The 21,162-nt window shown below is 61.4% G+C and overlaps 2 protein-coding genes across 2 annotated transcripts; one reads left to right on the forward strand and one right to left on the reverse strand.

The window, feature by feature from the left end:
• Positions 1 to 2,552: 2,552 nt before the first annotated feature.
• On the forward strand, positions 2,553 to 3,458 carry LOC309675189 (leucine-rich repeat-containing protein 3-like; the record flags this gene model as incomplete). Its single annotated transcript, XM_082487415.1, has 1 exon — positions 2,553 to 3,458. The coding sequence occupies one exon, from the start codon at positions 2,553 to 2,555 to the stop codon at positions 3,456 to 3,458; it is 906 nt and encodes a 301-aa protein (XP_082343541.1).
• Positions 3,459 to 5,660: 2,202 nt separating this feature from the next.
• TSPEAR (thrombospondin type laminin G domain and EAR repeats) lies at positions 5,661 to 19,170 on the reverse strand (the record flags this gene model as incomplete). The annotated part of the gene is made up of 12 exons (XM_082486872.1): positions 5,661 to 5,814; positions 6,133 to 6,234; positions 6,579 to 6,766; positions 7,059 to 7,288; positions 9,587 to 9,773; positions 12,155 to 12,387; positions 13,919 to 14,050; positions 14,453 to 14,609; positions 15,208 to 15,298; positions 15,973 to 16,211; positions 16,298 to 16,518; positions 19,077 to 19,170. The coding sequence occupies 12 exons, from the start codon at positions 19,168 to 19,170 to the stop codon at positions 5,661 to 5,663; spliced, it is 2,028 nt and encodes a 675-aa protein (XP_082342998.1).
• Positions 19,171 to 21,162: the final 1,992 nt, after the last annotated feature.

A 21,162-nucleotide genomic window follows, 5' to 3' on the forward strand; every position in this document is an offset into this window, starting at 1 on the left:
AAACATCTCTGCTCTTAAGGGGTCCTTCACTCACCTTTTCTGTTGCGTGCCACGGGGACAACAAGGCACAGTGGAGACATTTCTCCATAGCCCAGAACAGCCCATGGTGGCATATTATGCCTGGGACTGCTCAGGGAGGGCTTTCAGTTCCCCCCACCCTCTCCCGATGGATCAGCCACTGGTCAGCCAGGGCTGCTCTTCCCACACCAGTGGCCATCACAGCACAACTGCAGTTTCACCAGTGATGCACTGGGGCTTGGCGAGTGGAGGGGGGTGGGGAGGGGGAGGGCGTCTGAGTGGCAATTTAGTCAACCCAGCTCAATAAACCATGTATTAAATGAGCAGAGGCTGGTGGTCTGTTACGGCTGTGTCACCAGGGGCCCTTCCTGGAGGCCGTGCTTGGAGCACGCTTCCAGTATGAGCCCAGTCTGAGCATTCCCACCCCCTATTCTTGTTGCACAAACTCCCTTTGCTTGCAGAATCACACCCATCCCCCCCATCCCCCCCCCTCCCCATGCAGAGATGACTTGACACGTTTGGAGTCAACGTGAGGAACTGCTGGGAAGCGAGGCGGTGGCACGGTACTTTCTCCCATCGCTTTTGGCCTTCTGGACATCTGCTGGTGGTCCTCCACCGCTGCCTGAGAGCCAGCGCGGGCGCAGGGAGGGCTGTGCTGGGGACATAGCTGGGGGGGGGGGGGGGGAAGCAGAGGCCACCCTGTCTTCCAGCACCTCATAAAGCACCAATGAGCAGCAACCACGGCCTAGGAAGAATTGCCGAAACCTAATTAGCATCCCTCAATTAGAGCGCAGAAAAGCTTTGCCCACACCACCCGGGTCCCCACCGCCTTGCTCCGGTGGTCTCCTCGCCTGGACCACCCCCCACTCGGGCTGCCACCGGCCCCCGATCATTCCCCAACCCCGCGTCCCCCCCCGCCTCCCCCCGCCCCGCCCCCGCCCCGCCCCGCCCGGTGCCGCCGAGGCGGAGCCCGCCCGTCCCGGGGCCACCGGCGGCGGCAGCAGCCGCCGCACCAACAGGTGGGGGACGGCACCGGGAGGGCCGCGGTTGAACCCGACCGCCCCCGAGCATCGCATCGCATCGCATCGCACCGCACCGCACCGCACCGCAACCGCCGGAGCCGAACCGAAGCGGAACCGGTAAGAGACACCACCACCCCCCCACCTCCGCCCCTCGGGGCTCCGTGGCGGTGGGGGGCGGTTCTGCGGATGGAGAACCCCCGCTCTGGTCTCCAAACCCCTCTCCCGGGAAGCTCTGGCACCGGGTCTGGGATTGGGCATCACCCCCGGTTGGGCGGTGGGAGGGGGCGGCTGTCGCCCCCGGGAGCTCTTCCAGGGACGGTGGGAACCAGCACCACAAAGTGCCTCCTTCCTTCCCACCGGAGAGACTGGGCTGGCAGACCTCGGCAGCATTTGTAGGGCCGGAGGGATTCCCCGGCAGCATGACTTTGATTCCCCTGGAAGTCCCACACCCCTGGGCAGGTGCACCGGCAGCATCCCTCGGGTATGAGCATCCCCCCCAAGTGGTACCCTAAGGATGCTCATACCTGGTACTTAAAGGATGCTGTTACCAGGGGGATGCCATTATCAGAAGGATGCTGGTACCAGAGGGATAACGACTCGGTGCCCGGCTGGTCTCCTCATGAGATCACCATGGACAACTTCATTCTGGGGTGAAAGGCTCCCTGGGCCTGCCAGGGGTCCCACCCCCCCAACTTTCCCCTCCATGAGGATCTCTTCTCCCCCCTCCCTCCCTCCCCCTCCCCAGCCTGACCAAGGCAGCAGGAGAGGTGCAAGTTGTACCACGGGGCAGAGGAGAGAAGGTCCACCTGCTTCACCTCCTGCCTCATCCCCAGCCGGGCTGGGGTGGCCCTTGGGCTTCCCAAGTCACCCCCTTTACTGTGACAGTCAGCGGCTCCTCTCTTAAGCTCCAGCCCCTGGAGTCGGGCTATTAAACCATACTCCTTGTTTACTTTAAAAAAATGAAGACACCTCCCAACCCCTGCTTTGGCAAAGTCCTTAGAAACGTGACTTGTACCAGCTCACGGACCAGATGGGGAAAGCAAAAGAACTCCACATCTTGTTATTTAAAAACCCAGCGGTGATTAAGCCAGTCTGATGATCCGGGGAGTCTGAATCATCTTTTTTTTTTTTTTTTTTTTAAAACACTCGGGGTTGGTGAGATAGGAATTTACTGCTGCTGTTTTCCAGCAGCAGATCACCGTGCCCATGGTGGAAACTGGGACCAGGATGGGGCAGAGGCTCCCAGGGCTGTGCCCGTCCCAACATCCCCATCCTGGCAGCACCCTTTGCCTGCCTGGGTGGTCTGTGCCCAGATGTGGGGGGGGGGTCAAGGGGTTTTTAATCTCTGCAGCTCTATGTCCAAGTATAATTAAGCTTAAGCCAAATTAAACTGCCCTGGAAAAGAGGGTAACCAGTATCATTCCGCCTTTTTTTCCGGGCTCCTGAGCCCAACCTCTCACTGCTTTGCCAGGGCACGTTACACGCGAGACGTAAGCGGCATTCCAGGAAATAATGCCGTGTCATATCCCTTCCACCCGCCGCTTCCCTCCAGCAATGGCAGAGGCTTTGCAGGAGCGCGGAGGAGCCGCCCTGCTGCCCAGGAGCTGCTGCAGCCACCGGGGAATCGCCAGCAGCCACGCCGAGCTGACCGGGTGCAAGATGACCCTCAGCACCACGCCAGCAGCCGGCGTCGCCCAGGCTTTCTTCTGCCTCCTGCTGTGCGTCCCCTGGGGCAGCTCCTGCCCCCCCAGCTGCCAGTGCACGGAGCGGGCAGGGGCGAAGGCCGTCCTCTGCAGCTCTCGACATTTGGAGGAGATCCCCAAGGACATCCCCAAAGACGCGGTGTTCCTCAAGCTGGACGCCAACAGCATCACCAGGATCCCCAGCAACGCCTTCCGGCACCTCTCCCACCTGGAGGAACTCGATCTCTCCAGGAACGCCATTGAGAAGATCGACAGGGCGGCTTTCAAAGGGGTGGCCGCAGGGCTGCGTACCCTTGACCTCTCCAGCAACCGCATCCGCAGCATCCCCAAGGAGGCCCTGTTGGCGCTCAATGCCAAGCTCCGGCTGGCCAACAACCCCTGGCACTGCGAGTGCGCCTTGCAGGAGGTGTTGTGGGAGGCGCGGCTGGACCCCGACTCCGTCCAGGACATCACCTGCCACACGGCCCCGCGGGAGGAGTACGTGGGCAAACCGCTGCTCCAGGTCCTGGATGCTGGTGTCAACTTCTGCAGCGTGCGGCAGAGGACCACGGACGTGGCCATGTTCATCACCATGTTCGGCTGGTTCACCATGGTCATCGTCTACGTCATCTGCTACGTCCGGCACAACCGAGAGGACACCTGCAAGCATGTGGACTACCTGAAGTCACTGCCGAGCACCCAGGGCCACGCAGAGACCACCAGCACTGCCCTGTAGCGCAGGATTGGGGCGCCCCGTTCCCACCTTCTTTGCAGGGAGTCAGCGGTGACAAAGCTTCTCTGTGGGATTTTCCAGTGCTTGCTCTGGTCCTGCCAATGAGTGCCACCGACTTCGCCCCCTCCCCAGCGATGCTGGACTTGAGAGTGAGCCAACGACATGGGGGAGGGATGGTGGGGACACCCCACGCAGCCCAAGTTCCCGGGGAGGACCCCTACACACATGCAGACCCCTTCTTCCCCCCCAGAGCTCCGGGTTGGCGGGGAGAGCAGCCCCCAGCCACGTGCCCGCGGTTTGGAGAGAACAAACCCCTGAGGAGGCAGATGAGGGTGGGGAATCTTGGAGGGGCCAAGAGGTCCCCAGCGCCTGGGGCGCAGAGGGGGACACCTCGTCCTGGCTCCAGTGAGGGACCTGCCTTGCAGAGAGCAGGACATGGGTCCCAGCCCCTGCGCAGCGTCCCGACAGCCTCTGCCTGCCACCAGCAACCCCGGGGATGTTGTCCCAAACCTTTGATTTCTCAATAAAGCCCCGCGCGTAGGAAAAGCCCTCAGGGTTTGCGCTGCACTGGGAGCCGGGCATCCGGGGAGGGCGGTGGCACTCGATGGGGTTGCGCTTGTCCTAATTCAATCTCCCCCAAAGCAGACAAGCTTAAATTCAATGTACCAGCTCGACTCCCGTTAAGTTACACCCCCTCCATCCTCACCCCGGGGCCGCCTCCAGCAGGGGCCAGCTGGCCAAACGGCGCCTCTGCATCTCATCTGGTACATCTCACCTTATCTTGCCCTTCCCGGGGGACGAATTAGCGCCGCTGCTCGCGGCTAAGCGCGATGGCAGCAAATCGAATTCCGCCTTCTTTCACAAGCAAGAAATGGTCCTTCCCGACAAAGCCAGCTGCAGCCGTGACCGGGCTGGGGGAGAAAGCGGGGGGGGAGGAGGGCTGCAGGGGCTGCCCACGGTGGCTCTCCCAAGCCTGGAGCCCCTTCTTGGAGGGGTGACACCTCCTGTGTGGTCCCCAGTGCCAGGGCGGGTGGCCCAGACCCAGCGGGAAACCCGGGGCCGGGGAAGGCTGAGCGATGCTCCGGGTCCATCGGGAGAGGCAGAAGGTCCTGGGTGGGGGGAGGCAGATGGACACCCTCACCCCAGCACCCCGCTGTGCTTAGGGCCACCTCGTCCCTGTGGCCACGGACACGGCCCCATCTCCCTCAGGAGGGGGTGGCTTGTTGAGTGGGGGGAAGCCTCTGCCATGGGCAGAGCAGCTCGGGTACCCGCAGCTCACACGTGGGACGAAGTGCGGGTGCACACAGTTTATTAGAGCTCTGGTCAAGCAAAAGACTCCCCCAGACAAAGGCAAAGAAAAGAAAAGAGGCCACAGTTTCACCTGGAGCAGTTTGAGGGGGAGGGGATGTTTTTCCCATCCCTATGGTAGCTGGATGGGTCCCAATGCACAGCAGGTTTGCGTGGGAGTCGCTAACCTCATGCAAAGGGGTGCAAGGACCGGCGTCGGTCCCCGTCCGCGTCTCTGGGTTTGTACAGCATACACAGATCACTCGGCAAGGACGACCAAAACTGGCCCTGGCAGAGCGGGAGGGGTAAGCAGCGCCTGCGGCAGTGGGATGGGGTGGCGAGGCCACCAAAGACGGACGCGAAGCAGATGGGTCCTCAGCAGCGTCGCAGCCCCAAGGCGCCGGGCAGCCAGAGCCGAGCCCGAACCCACCTTTTTTTCCCTCCAATTTCTCACACGCCGTTTTCTCCCCACCGCCACGCGCCCACCCTGGCAGCCCACGCTCCGCTCAGTCTCTTTCTTCCCCGGCTTTGCGCGAGCTCTGGCCGCAACCAACAGCACCTCTGGGTCCCTCCTGGCCGGAGACTGCCAAGTGCCGGGGTCCCAGTGAGGCACCGTGGCTCTGGAGCGTGGCAGGAGAGCTTGGCCAGGAGAAACAGCCCAAAAGTAGGGTCACAGCCCCTTCGCCAGCCCCTGGACAAGGCTGCAGGGAACCCCAGAGCTCCCTTCCTCCTCCTCCTCCTCCTCCTCCTCCTCCTCCTCCTCCTCCTCCTCCTCCTCCTCCTCCCCATCCTGCGGAGTGCACAATCAGCCGGCCGCAGGGCTGATGCTGCGGCCATCCCCGGGCGCTGCGGTTCATCTCCACCTCGATGCCCAGCTCGCCCCGATCCTGGCGATGAGCTGAGGGCGTCTTGGCCACCTCAGGTGGTTTTCAGCTTGAGCACCTTGGAAAGAGGCTCCTTGGCACTGGAGTAGAGGAGGTAGGAGCCCTCGGTGGTGTGAAACGCCTCCCAGTCTCTACAGCCGACAGTGGGAAGGTGGTGAGCCGCCACGAAGCCTTCGTAGCCTTGCCACCTGCACGGGGGGGGGGGGTGGGGTGGTTAGCTCTTGGGGCACAAGCTGGGCAACCTGGAAGGGGGCGGGAAAGCCGAGCCGCGTGGGGCTAGCATCTCCCACCTACCCACCATAGTTCAGGGTGGGATGTCCCTCACTGAGGCTTCTCATTCCTGCCCAGAAACCTCTCCAAGAAACAGGGAGCAGTCCTCTTTGTCCCACCTGGGCAGACGCACCAGCATCCGCAGATGTTGCCCCCGCACTGGGGTCCCAGCAGGGCTGTTCCTGCTGGGAACAACCACCCCCACCCCCAACCCTGCCCCCCTTCTGCAGCAGTACCTGTAGATAATACTGTTAACAGAGAAGGTGAAGCCATCGAAGGAGTTTGCTACCACCAGAAAAGAGTCATCTCCGACCGAGAAGAACTCCCAATCCAGAGCACTGGGGATGAAGCAAGGAGAGGGGCAGGTGAGGTGGGCTCTCGCTGGCCAGCCGAGGAAGGGGCCGCATGTCCACGGGGCTGAGCCCACCCCACCCCAATCTCTGCTGCCCCGATGATACACAGAAACCCGCATTCCTGAAAGGAAATCCACCCTTGTTCCCAAATGCAGGGTCTTCTTCTAGCTCCCACTGGGATTCGGTGCCAAAGACCTGTCACCCATTGCCCTCCCCACCACTCTCGGTCCCTGGCAGCGTGCAAGCCTGCATGAATCCTCCAGGAGACCTCCAGGTTGCTCAGGGGAAGGACGTGGACTGATGAGCACCCCGACTCTTTGCACAGGTACCTGTAGGTGAGGAGGTCCTGGAATTTGACAAACATCTGGGCAGTGATGTTCAGCTCATAGATGGAGGAGTTGATGGCGTAAAAGTTAGAGGGCGCCGGCACCCCGCTGTCATAGCTGTGGCTGTTCGCGACGGCCAGAAAGACTCTCTCCCCGATACGAAAGACCTCCCAGTCAGCAGCCCCAAAAGTCTGTGGGGGATGAAGCCACATGAGAAGCTGGATGTGGATGTGCCTTTGCAAGGCAAGGCTGCTACGAGGTGGGGGGGACCTGCTGGAGGTGCAGTGGGGAAGTTACCCACTCCTAAAACCCTCCAAAGGGAAAAATAAACCTCACTTGGTCAATCCCTATGGGAGAATCGGTGGGAAGCTATCACTGCCTTTCCAGAGGACTGAAGAGTGGCTGTATGCGTGATTATTCCCTGGCTTGTCTTAACCCAGAGGGGAGACCAAGGAGTAGAGTTTGATCGTGGTCAAGCCTTACCAGGATAGACTGGAAGAGCTGGAAAGAGCCACCGAGCCAGATGTAGATGTGTGAGTAGATCTTAGTGGATGTGCCATTGAATGTGTTAGCCACAGCCAGGAAGGAATACGGCCCGATGGTGAAAAATTCCCAGTCGTAGGCTCCAGAGGTAGGGATGGTCTGGTTGGTTTCAAACAACCCCGTCCTGGGGTTCCACCTATATATCACGCTGTCTATGTTGTGGTTATTCCCTGGACGAGACGGACAGACAGACAGACATGCAGGGTGAGGACAAGGAATATCTGTCTCTCATAAGAAACAAGACCCAGAAGGAGGTCCAGCTACGGAAATATTTGCGGGCAGGTTGCTGGGCTGTTTGCTAGCGACTGATCACTCCCCAAGAAGTAGCCAGAGACACTAAAGCCTCCACCCCTACATAGAGCCTCCATCCCCATCGACCACGCTGGCACCTTGTTCCTGAGCGCGCGGTGATGGCTTTGTGGCAGCCCCTGGCAGAGGAGGGACGGGAGGGTGCCGTCTCCCCAGGCGACCAGCACACCGGAGGCACTGTGACAGAGTCACAGACTCACAGAATGGTTTGGGTTGGAAGGGACCTTGAAGATCATTGAGTTCCAACCCCCTGCCCTGGGCAGGGACACCTCCCACCAGCCCAGGTTGCTCCAAGCCCCGTCCAACCTGGCCTTGAACACCTCCAGGGATGGGGCAGCCACAGCTTCTCTAGGCAACCTGCGCCAGGGGCTCACCACCCTCACAGTGACAAATTTTTTGCCAATATCTGACCTAAATATCCCCTCTTCCAGTTTGAAGCCATTCCCCCTCGTCCTATCACTCCATGCCCTTGTGAAAAGTCCCTCTTCAGCCTTCTTGTAGCCCGCTTCAGATACTGGAAGGGGCTTTAAGGTCTCCCCAGAGCCTTCTCTTCTCCAGGAGCCTTCTCCACCCCCAACTCTCTCAGCCTGTCCTCCCAGCAGAGGGGCTGCAGCCCTCCCAGCGTCTTCATGAGTCTCCTAGCCAAGCTCTGCCCAGTTGAGTCCCAAAGCTACCAACATCACGGGCCCCCGTCACCCTTCGCACACAAGCTTGCACATCTGGGAGAGGGGCCACAGCTGGAACGGCACCACCCTGACATTTTTCAGCGCTCCTTTGCCAGGTCCCCCATGCTTAGCTCCTGAGTGCTGGGGCTGGTCAGGGACCTCCACGTGCTGATCCCGCCGACGGCACGAACTCCAGAGCGAGGGAGGGGATGCCACAGCCCACAGCCCGCTCTGTGCTGAGCGCTTGGGCTGAGCCCACCAGCACCACAGCACATCCTCCATCCAGCTCCTGGGCTCTAGCCAAGCATCTCAACCTCATGCCCACATGGAACTCAGCTGGCTTTAAAGATAAAAACTTTTCTGCATCTTCAGCCTGGCACGACTCCTCCAGCCAGAGCCATTCTTCTAATAAAGATCTGGCTGCTTTAGGATGGGGGGGAGCACCACCAGCCCCTTTCCACCCCACACTCACTAAGCTCCGCTGTACTCAGCTTGGCCCCACTGGTGTTCCTGGTGGCTGAGCAGCAGCAGGACCATGTGTTAATGGGTTTATGGGCAACCTTCATTACGACGGAAGAGACTTTGGCAAGAAGGGCTGCAGGGAGAGCAGGGCGTGTGGCAAATGGCCACACGGATAAGTGGCACCTCCTCATGGACTGACCCTCCACCTAAGAGGAGCATTCCCAGTTTGGCTTGGCCATGATGCTCTTAACCCCTGCGTGATGTGCAATGGCCCCCGAAACACCTTTCTGCTGCCGCTGCCATGGGAACAGGCCTCATCCAAACTGGCCGTGGTGGGGTCCAACAGATGAGTTTCTAGCCCAGCTCACAGGCAGGTGATGTCCAAGCAACCTGCCACCAGCTTTGAGCCCGGCACCAGAGGAGCTGATGCCCCAGGAGCCAGCCTGGTCAGGGAAGGAGCCCCCCAGCCCAGCGTCCGAGCCTGGCTGGGACCATCCTGGACATCCAGGGCTGTGGTATCGACCCATTCATCCCCCGACCCAGAACGTCTGCAGGGTCCCCGGGGAGGGCGAGATGCCCACCAGGCCAACATTTTGGCTCCTCAAAAGGCTCATCCCCTGCAAACCCAGGCAGCTGCTTCCCTCAGCGCCCCACCGTGTTCCGTAGCGTTGGGGGAACAAATGAAAAGAAGCAGAGAGATTCAACAAAGACACCGTCCCCACTCCTGCCCTTGTCCCCCGCCATCAGAAACCCAGAGGGGGACCACGTCCACCACTTCCCCGAGTGCTTTTCTCTCCTAAAATGAGAGGGTCTGCGAGGGTTCGGGCTTCCTGAGGGACGTGGCGCTCTGAGCCACGGGCACCAACTCCCCAGCTTTGCCCTGCACTCTGGCAGAGGATGCGCAGGGAGCTGCAGGGTTGCCACGGCAACCGGAGGATGCTCTGACGGGGCACCGCGGTCCCCAGCGTCACCCCAGGGAGGACTGCCTGCCCCAGTTGAGCCGGGCCGGTAGGGAATATAAGGGCTGGGTACCTTCTCTGTGGTTGACCACTGCGAGGAAAGCCTCTCCCTCAATGACAAATGCCTCCCAGTCCCTAGCGCTGTGCGTGGTGATCCTCTGGTACGGGATGAATTTTTCTTTCCTGCGGCTCCACTTGTATATTACAGAGAACTCCTGACCCCTGTCATTCTGCTCAAAATTAGCCACTGCTAGGAAGATCTGAAAAATAACAAGCCAGGACATCTTGGTTTTCTTCTCCCAATGGGGCGCGGGCAAGCACGGGTTGGGGGGAAAGATGGGGTGGGTGGGGGCAGGCACCTACGGGATGCGGGGCCAGGGAGCGAGGTGGCTGGTGTGGGGCGAGACAACCCTGGCTGGCAGGGACCCCCCGCCCCGAGCTGCCCCCCCAAGCGGGACGGTGCACACAGGGACACAGCCCATAAGCAGAAAAGAGTCAGTGGGACTGGTCTCCTGCCTCCTGCCCAGCTCAGGACCCCCACCAGCACCAGACTGGGGCTTTGTCCAGCTGAGGTGCAGCCACCCCCAAGGATGGAGATCTTTCCCCCTCGGCAGTGGCCTGGGCTTGGTTCACACATCCCTCCAGGGAAAGTACATCCCCAGCGCCGGGCAGCTCTTCCTGCAAGTCCCAGTCCAGGAAGTCCCTTCAGGGCATCCCCAGAAACACAGCTTCAGAGGGAAGAGAAAGTCCTGGGCCCAACTCAGCAACTCAAGAGCCTGCAGGTCCCTTGATCTCCATTGACAGGAGCCACCAGGAGACCCCGGCCCTGCCCTCTGGGGCTCTTCACCCCGTCCTGGCAGACCATCCGTGGGTCCTGGTGCAGTAACAACGTCTGGAGACCTGCAGAGGTGCATCACACCTGCAATGCGTGGGAGGAACCCAGGCTACCTGGAGAGGGCTGTACCGTCGCTGTTGCAACACCTCTCTGGTCACCATGTCCAGGCAGAAACACACCGAGCAGGGGCAGCTGCACCCAGGGTGCCTGCCTCTGTCCCCAACCCTTCTGGAGCACCCAGCTAGCCCCAACCAGAAAACCTGTCCCCAGCTGTGCATCCTGCCTAGGAAGCCTCACTAAGTTCTTCTTGGTGAAGACCTGAAGGCAAACCCAGAGCACGTGACCCTCGGGGAGCACCAACACGGGTGCTTCACTGCGCAGGACCCACGGGGAGTTGGGACTCCCCAGCCTGGTGGTCCTCTCCGCCCCCCGCAGCCGTCGCTGCAAGGGGGTGTTGTGGGTGCAGACTAACACTGGGGAGTCTCAGGGTGGTTCCCATCAGCGGATAGGTCCAGCCAGCAACGTTCCTTCCCACCTCCTGCCCACGAGGGTGCAGCTGGAGCTCTGCGGAGCAGGCACAGCGCTGGGGATGGCAGGCGCGTTCCCAGCCCAAAGCCGGCTTTGCAACACAGCTGCATTTTCGGGGCTTGGCTAGGTTTTCTGCAGGACCCCACCACCAGGCAGGTAATGGGGGACGTGGTCCATTTGTATCCAAACGGTAGGACTGTTGGTGTCACCAAGCCTGGAGGCTTCTGCCCACCCCTCTGTACCCTGGAGGAGGTGGCCTCGTGATGGGGGAGCCCTGCAGCCACCCTGCGTGGCATCTGGTGATGAAGCCAGAAGGGGTCACGCTGGAGGAGGGGACGATCCCAACTCCCCTGGGAGCTCTGTGTGGAGCATCAGCAGATGTTTGCTTGGCTGGACTGGGGCTCCTGGCCAAGTGACAAGGACCTCCCCATGGAAAGAAACCAAGCAGAGACCCTGCGGAAGTCCCATGGCAGATTGCCCAGGGGCGGACAGAGGGCTCCAAAGTCCTGGAATGATTTAAAAGCAAGAGGGCTTAAAAATGCAGGAGGTTGGACTCACAGGGAGGGAGCTACGGGTTCCGATGGCTCTGTAAGGCCACGGGTAGATCTCTGAGACCAGAGCGGACCTTAAGCGTGGCAGGACGCCCGCCACAGTCAGAGCTTAGGGGGGGGGCTTTGCTCTCTGTGCTCCCATGTCAGGAGCTGTGTGACTCTGAGAGAGATGCCACAGCCACCGCCTGGTTCCCAGGAGGGGTCAGCCTTTGGCCAGGGTGGAGGCTGCACCATGAGCACACCAAGACCGGGCTGCACGATGCGCATCCGCACGCGAAGGAGGTTTGGACACCGGCACTGACTACACCCGAGGCAGGAATGGGCAGAACCTGCTAGAAATGAACCCGGACACACGGCGAGGATCCAGCTCCAAGAGCCGGCTTTGGAGGCTGACCTCGCAGGCACCCCGGGGTTCCCCGGGGAAGAGATCTGAGCACTGACGCTGTGAGCATCAGTTGTTGAAAACAGCCTGGGTGGATGTAGCTGTGTCTCAGCAAAAATAGGAAAACACAGAGGGCAGCTCACAGATCAGCCAGCAGTCCCTAGGACGGACCCTTACTGGCTGAACATGTGTATCAGCGTGACCCCAAAGACAGAAGAGAGGAAGATTCACCCCCTAAACCATGCCCGAGACTCGGGGCTAGGTGAAGAGAAGCCAGAGTCGGGCAATTGCAGTTTAATATACTGAAATATTAAGGCTCTGAAATAACCTTCCAGGCAGGCTTACCTTCTTTCCTATGGTGAAATACTTCCAGGACTGAGCTTGGTAGGTGGGGATGTTCTGGTAGGGCACAAACTTCCCGTCGGTCCATTTGTAGATGGCCGATCCTGGGGGGGTGTACCGGTTGGCAGTGGCTGCGAACAATCCCACCTTTGGGATGGTGAAGACCTCAACTCCCATCGTCTCAGAATTGGTCACCAGGTCCTGGTACTCCTCCACATAGTCCAGCTTTTGTTTGACTGGGAGACCGCAAAAAAAAAAAAAGGAGGGTTGAGGTTAAAACCGGATGATCTTCCCTGGAGAGGTCCACAGCAGAACAGGCTCAGCAGCGCTTGCTGCTTTACGGGGGGAAAATGAAGGTTGTGGTGTTGCTGGTGGCGAAGGGCCAAGACCCGAGAGGGTGGTAAAAGGCTTGACTCGGTCTCCTTGGGCAGCGCATCTGGCCCCATCTGCCCCTGCCCGTTCTCCGGCAGAGGACAGGGCTGCAAAATGCTGCTCTGAGAGGGGAGGGGAGAAGGACACGCCATGGATTTTGATTGCTTCTTACGAAGTGGGTTGATATATTTTGTCCTAAGGAGAACGAGGAGGAGAAGAGGAGACCTACGGTGCAAGGGCCTGGGCTGCTGAGACCAGCTGGGTTAACGCGTACCCACCTGCAGCAGCCCTGCACCAGATGTTTTCTCTGGCTGGAGTCAGCATGAGCTCTGGAAGAAGTTAGAGAAGACTTAGACAAAATTCATGCCAGAAATTAGAACAGAAAGGCCAAGACTGGTCCCAGTGGCAGATGGGTGGGCACTGGAAGGGACAAATGGCAGGAGAAAGGCTACAAGAAGGGCTAGCGTTGGTGGCACCAAGAGGCACAGGTCAGCAAGATCCCAGCACGAGGTCTCCTTGGGAAAACGAGGACATGGTGCTAATCCTGATGACTTCCAGAGACAGGGACGGATGGGGAGTCCAGCCACTGCCAGCTCCTGTGGGGAGCAAACGGCTTATCCGAACCCACCACGTGGGCACCAGCGTAAGAAAAACCCTGGGAGAGGGGAAAAGGACGGCTCGGTTGCGGGAATGCCTCATCCTCCGTTTCTCATCAGGGATCCCGGGCAGACTGCCTGGAGCAAACAGGAGAGTGCCCGTGGGCAAAATCCATTTTGGTATCGAATAATGTCCATCCCTCCAGGCTCTGGTTGCTTTGCCACCTTGTTGCTCCAACGTTGCCCCACAATACAAAGGCCACCAGAGCTGGGATGACATGGGGACCTGCCTCCACCACCCTCCACCACCACACTCCTTCAGGTATCTCTGGCACCTGATGAGTCTTTCTGCTCCTTCTTGTCCACTCCACAAGCGCTTCGGCACTGGGAGCACCGGCGCCGTGGGGACCCCACGGCAGGGAGCACTCCAGCACCACGGCCATGGCTCCCTGTGGGGACAGCTGTCCTGCTTGGACAGACCGAGGGCTTGTTCCTGGTCAGAGAAGCCTTAGGAGGGACGGACAACACGGACGGACAACATGGGCACTGTGTGAATGGCTTTAGGAGTTTGCTCACAGAGGCGCTTGAATCCAGAGCTGCACTGGAAGCGTCAACATGGGCACCGAGAGCAAAGCGAAGTCCAGCCAGGCAGGGGAGAGGCAGGAGGACACCCCAACCCCACCATTCTGCTGTTCCCTGACTTGATTCCTGCCCCAAGCTGCTGTCAATGGCAAACCTCTTCTCCTCCTCTGCTGTAAGAGCCTCCCTCCATCCCCAGGAGCCCATCGCACACCAGTACCTTCCAGCATGGAAACCCAGGCGCTGCCGTTGCAGAGGTACAGCCCTCGCCGGGAGGCGTTGAACCAGAACTGCGCCTTCTCCTGCTTGGTGCAGGGTGGACGGGAGCCCAGGGTCACCTTCGTGTCGGTCTCTGGGCAGGGAGAGGAGGAAGGCGGGCGCCTCTTAGGGCACACGATGAAGGAGCAACGAGGCTCGTCCCCGTGCCCACAGACGGTTGGCCGTCCCGGTCCCATCGTGACGATGAGCAGCAGGGAACGGGGAAAACAGCATCCCAGCCCTGAGCTGGGAAGTCACCGGCTGAGAAAACCCTGGGGGCTGACACCCGTGGGGCTACGGGCATGAGCCCAGCGCTGCCAAAGGACACCCTGGCTCTCTGAGGAGGGGGGGGGGGGTTCACATGGGGATCCCACCCCACACACGTTGAGAAACCCTCTTCCCATCTGCTCCTGCCCAGTCCCACGCAAAGAGCCTTCCTCAACAAAAGCAGAAGGCGCCAACTGAGCCCGTGCCGGGGAAGGGGGGAGTTACTGACCGTAGGGGTATTTTAGCACCTCGTTGCTCGCCGGCTTCGCGGGGAGATCCTGGAGGACAGCGGGGACAGAGAGTGTCGCTTCTTTAAAGTTCTTGGCGGCGCATATCCGAGGGGTGGCATCGGCTCCTGGCAGGAGGATGAGCTGTCTCAGCAAGCCCTGGGAAAGTGGGAGCAGCAGGATGGAGAACGAGGCCAGCAAGACCAAGAAATGGAAACTGCAGCTGATTTATGCCCTGGATTTCCCCCCCTGACTCTTGCTCCTTGCCCTCCTTCCCAAGCTGTGGAAGCCTCCGAGGGATTCACACATGTTTATCAGATCCTCGTTACACACCCAAGCCTGCCAAAATCTTCATCCCGTGCAATTTAACAGCTGGTGCAAGGGCAGGATTGGCAAGGGGCTCATTAGCCGCAGACGGCTTTCGCCACCTCCACTTTTCACTACTGGTGGGGATCAGGCACTGCCCTGACTTTTATATCGACGAGACTGTGCCATCAGCCGTCCTTCTGGCACCGCTCCGCTGGCAATGTCCTCTTAAAAACACATTTGTCTCACAAAGCAGTGCCACTCGCCAGCACTGCCCCTTACAGGCCCACAGCCGGCCAGGGACCGAGCCCGGCAGCGGGACCACCGGCCATCTCTGCTGCCCGCGCTGTGGCCAGAGCCCTGCCAGCACGGGGGGCTGAGAGGCGGCTGCAGCTCGCCCCATGGTCAGCTGGGAGCGGCCCTGGGCAGCCCCACACCATGGGGCACCTACCGTGAACAGGCCTTTCCTTCTCCTCCTGTTGCCCAGGTAGAAGCTGGCTCTTTTCACCGACAGAAAGGATGGAAACGGCGTCTCCACCATCCTGCGGGTGACCAGAGAAGAGGCAGGGGATGATTTCAAAGAACCATAGAATCACAGAATGGTTTAGGTTGGAAGGGACCTTGAAGATCATCCAGTTCCAACCCCCCTGCCCTGGGCAGGGACACCTCCCACCAGCCCAGGTTGCTCCAAGCCCCGTCCAACCTGGCCTTGAACACCTCCAGGGATGGGGCAGCCACAGCTTCTCGGGGCAACCTGCGCCAGGGGCTCACCACCCTCACAGTGACAAATTTCTTCCTGATATCTCATCTAAATCTCCCCTCTTCCAGTTTGAAGCCATTCCCCCTCGTCCTATCACTCCATGGCCTTGTAAAAAGTCCCTCCACATCTTTCTTGTATCCTCTTCAATACTGGAGGGGGCTCTAAGGTCTCCCTGGAGCTTTCTCTTCTCCAGGCCGAACAACCCCAGCTCTCTCAGCAGGATGGAGAACAAGTCCAGCAAGACCAAGACATGGAAACTGCAGCTGATTTATGCCCTGGATTTCTCTCCTGACACTTGCTCATTGCCCACCCTCTTGAGCTGTGGAAGCCTCTGAGGGATTCATGCATGTTTATCAGACCCTCGTTACACACCCAGCTGGTGGCTGAAGGTGATGCTGGTGGAAGAACATCACCCTGCCAACCCTCCCGAGCCCCCCACTGCCACCCTCAACCTACACGTCCTTGGGGACGCTGCAGTCCACCGTCAGGGAGAAGGACTGGCCGGAGACAGCCAGGACGAGCGTGTGCCACTGGTTGTCGGAGAGGGAGACGTTGGGGAAGGTGACGCGGGTCTGCCAGCCTCCGGCGCGCTCCTGGCTCCAGAAGAGGAAGTGGAGCTTGTGGGGGGCGTAGCGCAGCCCCACCAGCACGCTGGGGCTCTCCTCTGCCATCAGCGTGAAGATGTACTCGTTTCTCTGCGGGAGGGCACCGACTCAATCCTGCGTGCCACAAGCTGCGGGGCCGGGCTGTGCCCACTCCCTGCCCGGCCGGCGGCGCTTACCCTGGCGGGGACGCTGAGGACCCTCAGCGTGACGATGATGGAGAACTCCTCGGGGAAGCGGTCGCAGTGGACGAAGAGGCGGGAGGCGGGGAAGGCCAGGGCACGGGGCCGCGAGGCGGCGAGCTGGAAACCGCGCAGCCCCTGCACCTGAAACACCCTCATGCCGCGGGCCAGCCTGCCGGCGGGTACCACCTCCGAGAGGATGTCCAGCGGGTGCAGGTCTGTGCCGAGAGACAGCGGAGCACATCACAGCGGCGGCAACCATCCCATCCCATCCCATCCCATCCCATCCCATCCCATCCCATCCCATCCCATCCCATCCCGCTGTGGGACGGGGTGGTCACCTTGCTGCGGGGTGATCTGCCAGCCCATCTCCAGCACTGGCCACGGCAGCGGAGGGGGCCAGTGTACCCTGGTAGCCCACCGTTCCCTGCCCAGGGTCCGCATCAAGCCAACGCAGGGAGGGTTTGCCCTCCAGGCACCGAGGCTGCCCTCTCCATCCCCAGAGCGGGGACGCCACCGACTTCCTTGGGATCCACCGGCACCAGCAACCTCACCCAGAGCTGGGAGAGCAGGCGGGGGGGGATCCAGCACCCTTGGGCTCGCTCGCCAGATGGCCACCCATCCCCGTCCTCAGGGTGATGGGGCACGGCGCTCCCCCTCCAGTCCCGCTCCAAGCTCTCCCAACCCAGCCCTAATCGCACACGCGGCACGTACTCCCCCAGCAGGCACCAAAACCGCTCATTAAATAATTATCCTCCTCCCAGAGGAGAAAACGATGTGCCCAGCCCCAGCGCATCGCCCAGGTGAAGAACAGCACCACCATCCCCACATAACAGCGCCAGGCTCCCCGTCGCTCCCGCGTCTCAGCAAGCCCCGTGCCGGCAGCCGCCGAGGAGGGTTGTACCCGTGCCGGGCGCTTCTCCGACCTTCCCCGCCTCGGCACCCTCGCGGCTTTTCTTTTTAACGCTTCCCTGGCAGGATCGCGGGGTCGGCGGCAAAGGGCAGCGGGGCTCCCTGGTGATGCCCAGAGGACGAAGCAGCGCTCGGCTCGACCGAAAAAACTCCCTGAGTCAGTCCCATCCCCAGTGAGTGATGGCTTTTAGCTCCGATTTGTACTAATAAATCTCGGCTGCCGGCGCGCCGCGGGAGAGCCGAGCGGGAGGGGGTCGCGAGCAAAGCTGGTCTGGCGGCTGTCCGAATCCAAAGCAGCTGGAGAAGGGAAGCGTTCCCCCCGCCATGGCACCCCCAGCCAGCCCAAACCTTGATGGGCAGGGCAAGAATCTGCTCGTGTGGCTCCGTCCAGCCCAGAGCAGGAATACCGGCGAGGTCCTCCGCTCCCTGCCAGCTTGGCATCCCCCCCCCACCAGTTTAAGCTGCTCCTAAAGCCTTGATGGGGGAGGTTTAACTCAAACCACTTATTTCGGAAAACGGCAACTCGAGGAATGACCGGTTCCCGTTTTTCTCAGCAAAAAGCACGAACCGAATTCAGGTTTGGATTTACAGAGGGGTTTCGGAGCCCTGGGGGTGACTGGGATGAGCGGGGGGACCGCCGGAGGCTGCGGGCCGGGCTGGGGACCACGTCCTAAAACTAAAACCAAAGTCCCTAAAGCCCAAGGTGCGCGTCCCCGTCTGCATCCCGCATCGGTCGCTGCTAACGACCAGAGTGGAGCGGGCGGTTAACGGCTGGGCGAACAGCCGGGGTGTTTCGGGCAGCGCACGTGTCCGGCAGCTGCCCGCTCCGTGGGGTGGCTGCCCGCAGCCGGACGGCATCAGGGCTGCGCCGGGAGCCTGGATGCAGTGCCGGCAGCAGGGATGTAGGGGTGGTTAAATGTGCTGACACCCCCAGGACCCCTTCAGCCGAGGCTGCTTGGGGACAGCGGGGATGTCCCCAGAGAGACTGGCGCACCCAGGGGAGAAGGTGGCGGGCAGAAACTCCCCGGGTCTCTCCCCGCTTTCCTTCTCACCGCCGTCCGGGCTGTAATAAAATGTAAATACAGGCGCCATCAAACCGAGGAGAGCCCCAAACACACGGAGCCGGGGCCCGAGCAGCCCCAAAACTGGGCTGAAGGTTCACTGCCCAGGCAGGGACCGTGTGGCATGGGGACAGGGACTGGAAGGCAGAGCCAAGGGGATGGGGACCTTCTTTGGCTCGGGCTGCTCTCAGCGCTTCCCTGTGGGAAACGCCGTGGGAGCTGCCAGCTCCTCAGCTGGGGGCGGGGGGATGGAAACTTTCGGGGAGGTTTTGCTGCCGGGAGGGCGTAGGTTGTGTCTGGCAGAGCGCAGGGTGCCCCGGAGAGTCCGGGGCGGGAGGGACTTTCCATGGGGGGGGACTTCATGGCTCTCCTCTACTTCTCCTTCCAGCCCTTCCCCTCCCAGCGCGTCGCTCCCCAGGGCCAGCAGACCTTGGGACAACGCTTGTGCCGCAAGGGCACACAGCTCTCCCCACGCCGGGGGGGCTGGAGGCACGGGGATGACCCCACCACCTGCCATGCGTGGATGCAGACAGGGTGCTGGCAGCGGCAGCGCCCGAGGCATCGCGCCGCGCTGTCACCCTGAGACTCAGTCCGCCGGCACCGAAACCCCGGGGTTGGGCTGCCAGGGAGAGACCACCCCATGCAGGGCACCCTACAGCGGCCACGTCCTGTTCCCCCCACCCCCAAAAATGTAGCACGCTGGGGGACATCCCAATTGCGGGAGCGTTGCTCCTGGCATGGCCATCGCCTGCCTCGACGCCTCCCTCCCGGCGCAGCCCACCCGCCGGCCCCTCCGCTCCTACCTGTGCAGTGCTGCCAGGTCCTGCCCCCCCGGACGAAGCCCCCGCCGGTGGCCCAGTGGAGGAGGACGACCCAGAGCAGCAGTGGAGCCGACATGGGGGGGCCGACCTCAGGGGGTCCATCCACCGGGACCCCCCTGCCCTCCACTCCTCCGGGTCCGGGCAGGCACCGCTCGGCTTAGCCCCCCCCGGGGGCTCTCGCATAGTCTGCCGCTGGGGCCACCTCCTCGGGGACGTGCCACCCCGGGCTGCTTCTGCTTTGTTGGGTTTTGGGTGCTAAGCCCCGGCTCTGCCGTCCCCTGGCGCGGGCATCGTCAGCGGGGGCACGGCGGGGGTGGCGGACGGGGGGGGCCGGTGGGAGCTCCCCAGTGCCGGCCGCAGCCTGCGCGCAGACATTTAAATGAGAAGTCGGTGGTGGGAGAGAGGAGGAGTCCCGGCTCCTTGGAGAGCTTTTATCTTTTGCCCAACCCTCTGGAAGGCGGCTTTGGGGAGGGATTTTTTTTAATATTATTTTTTTCTTCTTCTTCTTGGTTTTTTTTTTTTTTCCTTTGCTTCCTTGCATTTTCGGTGATTCATTTTTCCGGGGTCATGTGGGAGTAGGTGGGAGATTCCCCCAGCCCCACGAGACCAAGGTGGGAACCTTCCTGCCCCTAAAAGCCTTGAGCTTTCGGCAACACAATCCCAGCCTGTACTGGGAAGATCCTCTGTCCCCTCTCGTCCACTCCACTCTGCCCAAAAAACACTCAGACCCCCACAAAGGGACATATTTTTACCCCAAAACGGCCTCGTGCAGGTGATGGGCAGCCCACGCCGCGGGCAATGCTCCAGCCCAAAGGCTCTGCCGCGCGCAGGGCGGCAGCGTGGCGAGCGCCGGTTCGGAAACGCTCGAGGTTACGCTGTTGAAATGGGAGAGACAGCAGTGGAAAAACTCCCTGCACGTTTCTCCAGCCGCAAAACGAGTTACTTCCATTCCCCGAACAATTGAAAGGGGCTCCCACCCCCCTCCGTCCCCAAAGCCTTCCTGCCAGGCGAGCGCCAGAATAGAAAGCGGATGGCCAGGACGAAACGCCAAAAAAATTGTGTGTCGCAAACTGGGAGGGGGTGGGGTAGGGGGTGTTTCATCAGCAAGGAACAGCCGGAGCCGGACCCACAGGCGTGCCCCGACGCCGGTCTGTCCGCACCCTTTGCCGGCCCCAAACCCACTGCGCCGGGACCAGGAGGGCGCAGCCCGTGGGGTGCGGGTGCGTGGCGGAGCGGAGAGCCCTGCACCGCGGTCCCAAACTCTGGGAGGAGACGCCACCGGAGACATCCAAACGCCATCGGTGCATCCGTCTCAAACAGCCCCTGAAGCCTGGGAGAGCGGCCGTGTGCGTGTCCGGGGATGCTCTGCACCGAGCAGGGCTGTGCAGAACCCCCCCTGACCCACAAAGCCTCTTGTTGGGCATCCCCCAAATTTGGGTCCTACCAGGATCACGCTTAAGCGGTGCTTAACCTCTCTCCAGAGAGCACCAGAGGTGAGGACCCGCTTGCTCCCCATCCCTCTTCATCCCAACGCCGGGGACGGTACCCCACCGGTGTGGCCATCGCCCAAAACCGGGGGGTCCCAAACGCTCCCACGAGGGATACGGGAGTTGCAAACCATCCCATCCCCCCTGCCGGGCTTGGCCCCCCCATGCTGCTCCCCATGGCCCCGGGGACGCCCACCAGAGCCGGGGCTGAGAGCAGCCACCTCGCCAGGACTCCACGCCGCGTCTGCTGGCAGGAGCAGGCTCCAGTACGCCACGTCCGTCCGTCCATCCGTCCGAGCGGTGGGTGGGTTGGAAGGAGGAGGGGGGGGCCTCCCGGCAGGTTGGCGCGGGGTAAGGCGGCACAAATGAGAATCAGAGCCGCCACGTTTCCCGGCGCCGCACACATGTGTCAAGTTAAGCGTGGCTTTGGGAGCTGGCAGCGCCGCCCCGAGCGGGGGGACTCGCACAAGCGGCCGGATTTTGGGAAGTCTCCCGCCGAGGCCAGCCCCGGCTCTGCGAGGGTCCGGGCAGCCCATGCGACTCCTCCTGGGGAGGGAGGAAAAGTCCTGCCAGGGATGCCG

This window comes from Vanellus vanellus, assembly GCF_965231255.1.
Source record: "Vanellus vanellus genome assembly, chromosome: 8".
NCBI lineage: Eukaryota > Metazoa > Chordata > Aves > Charadriiformes > Charadriidae > Vanellus > Vanellus vanellus.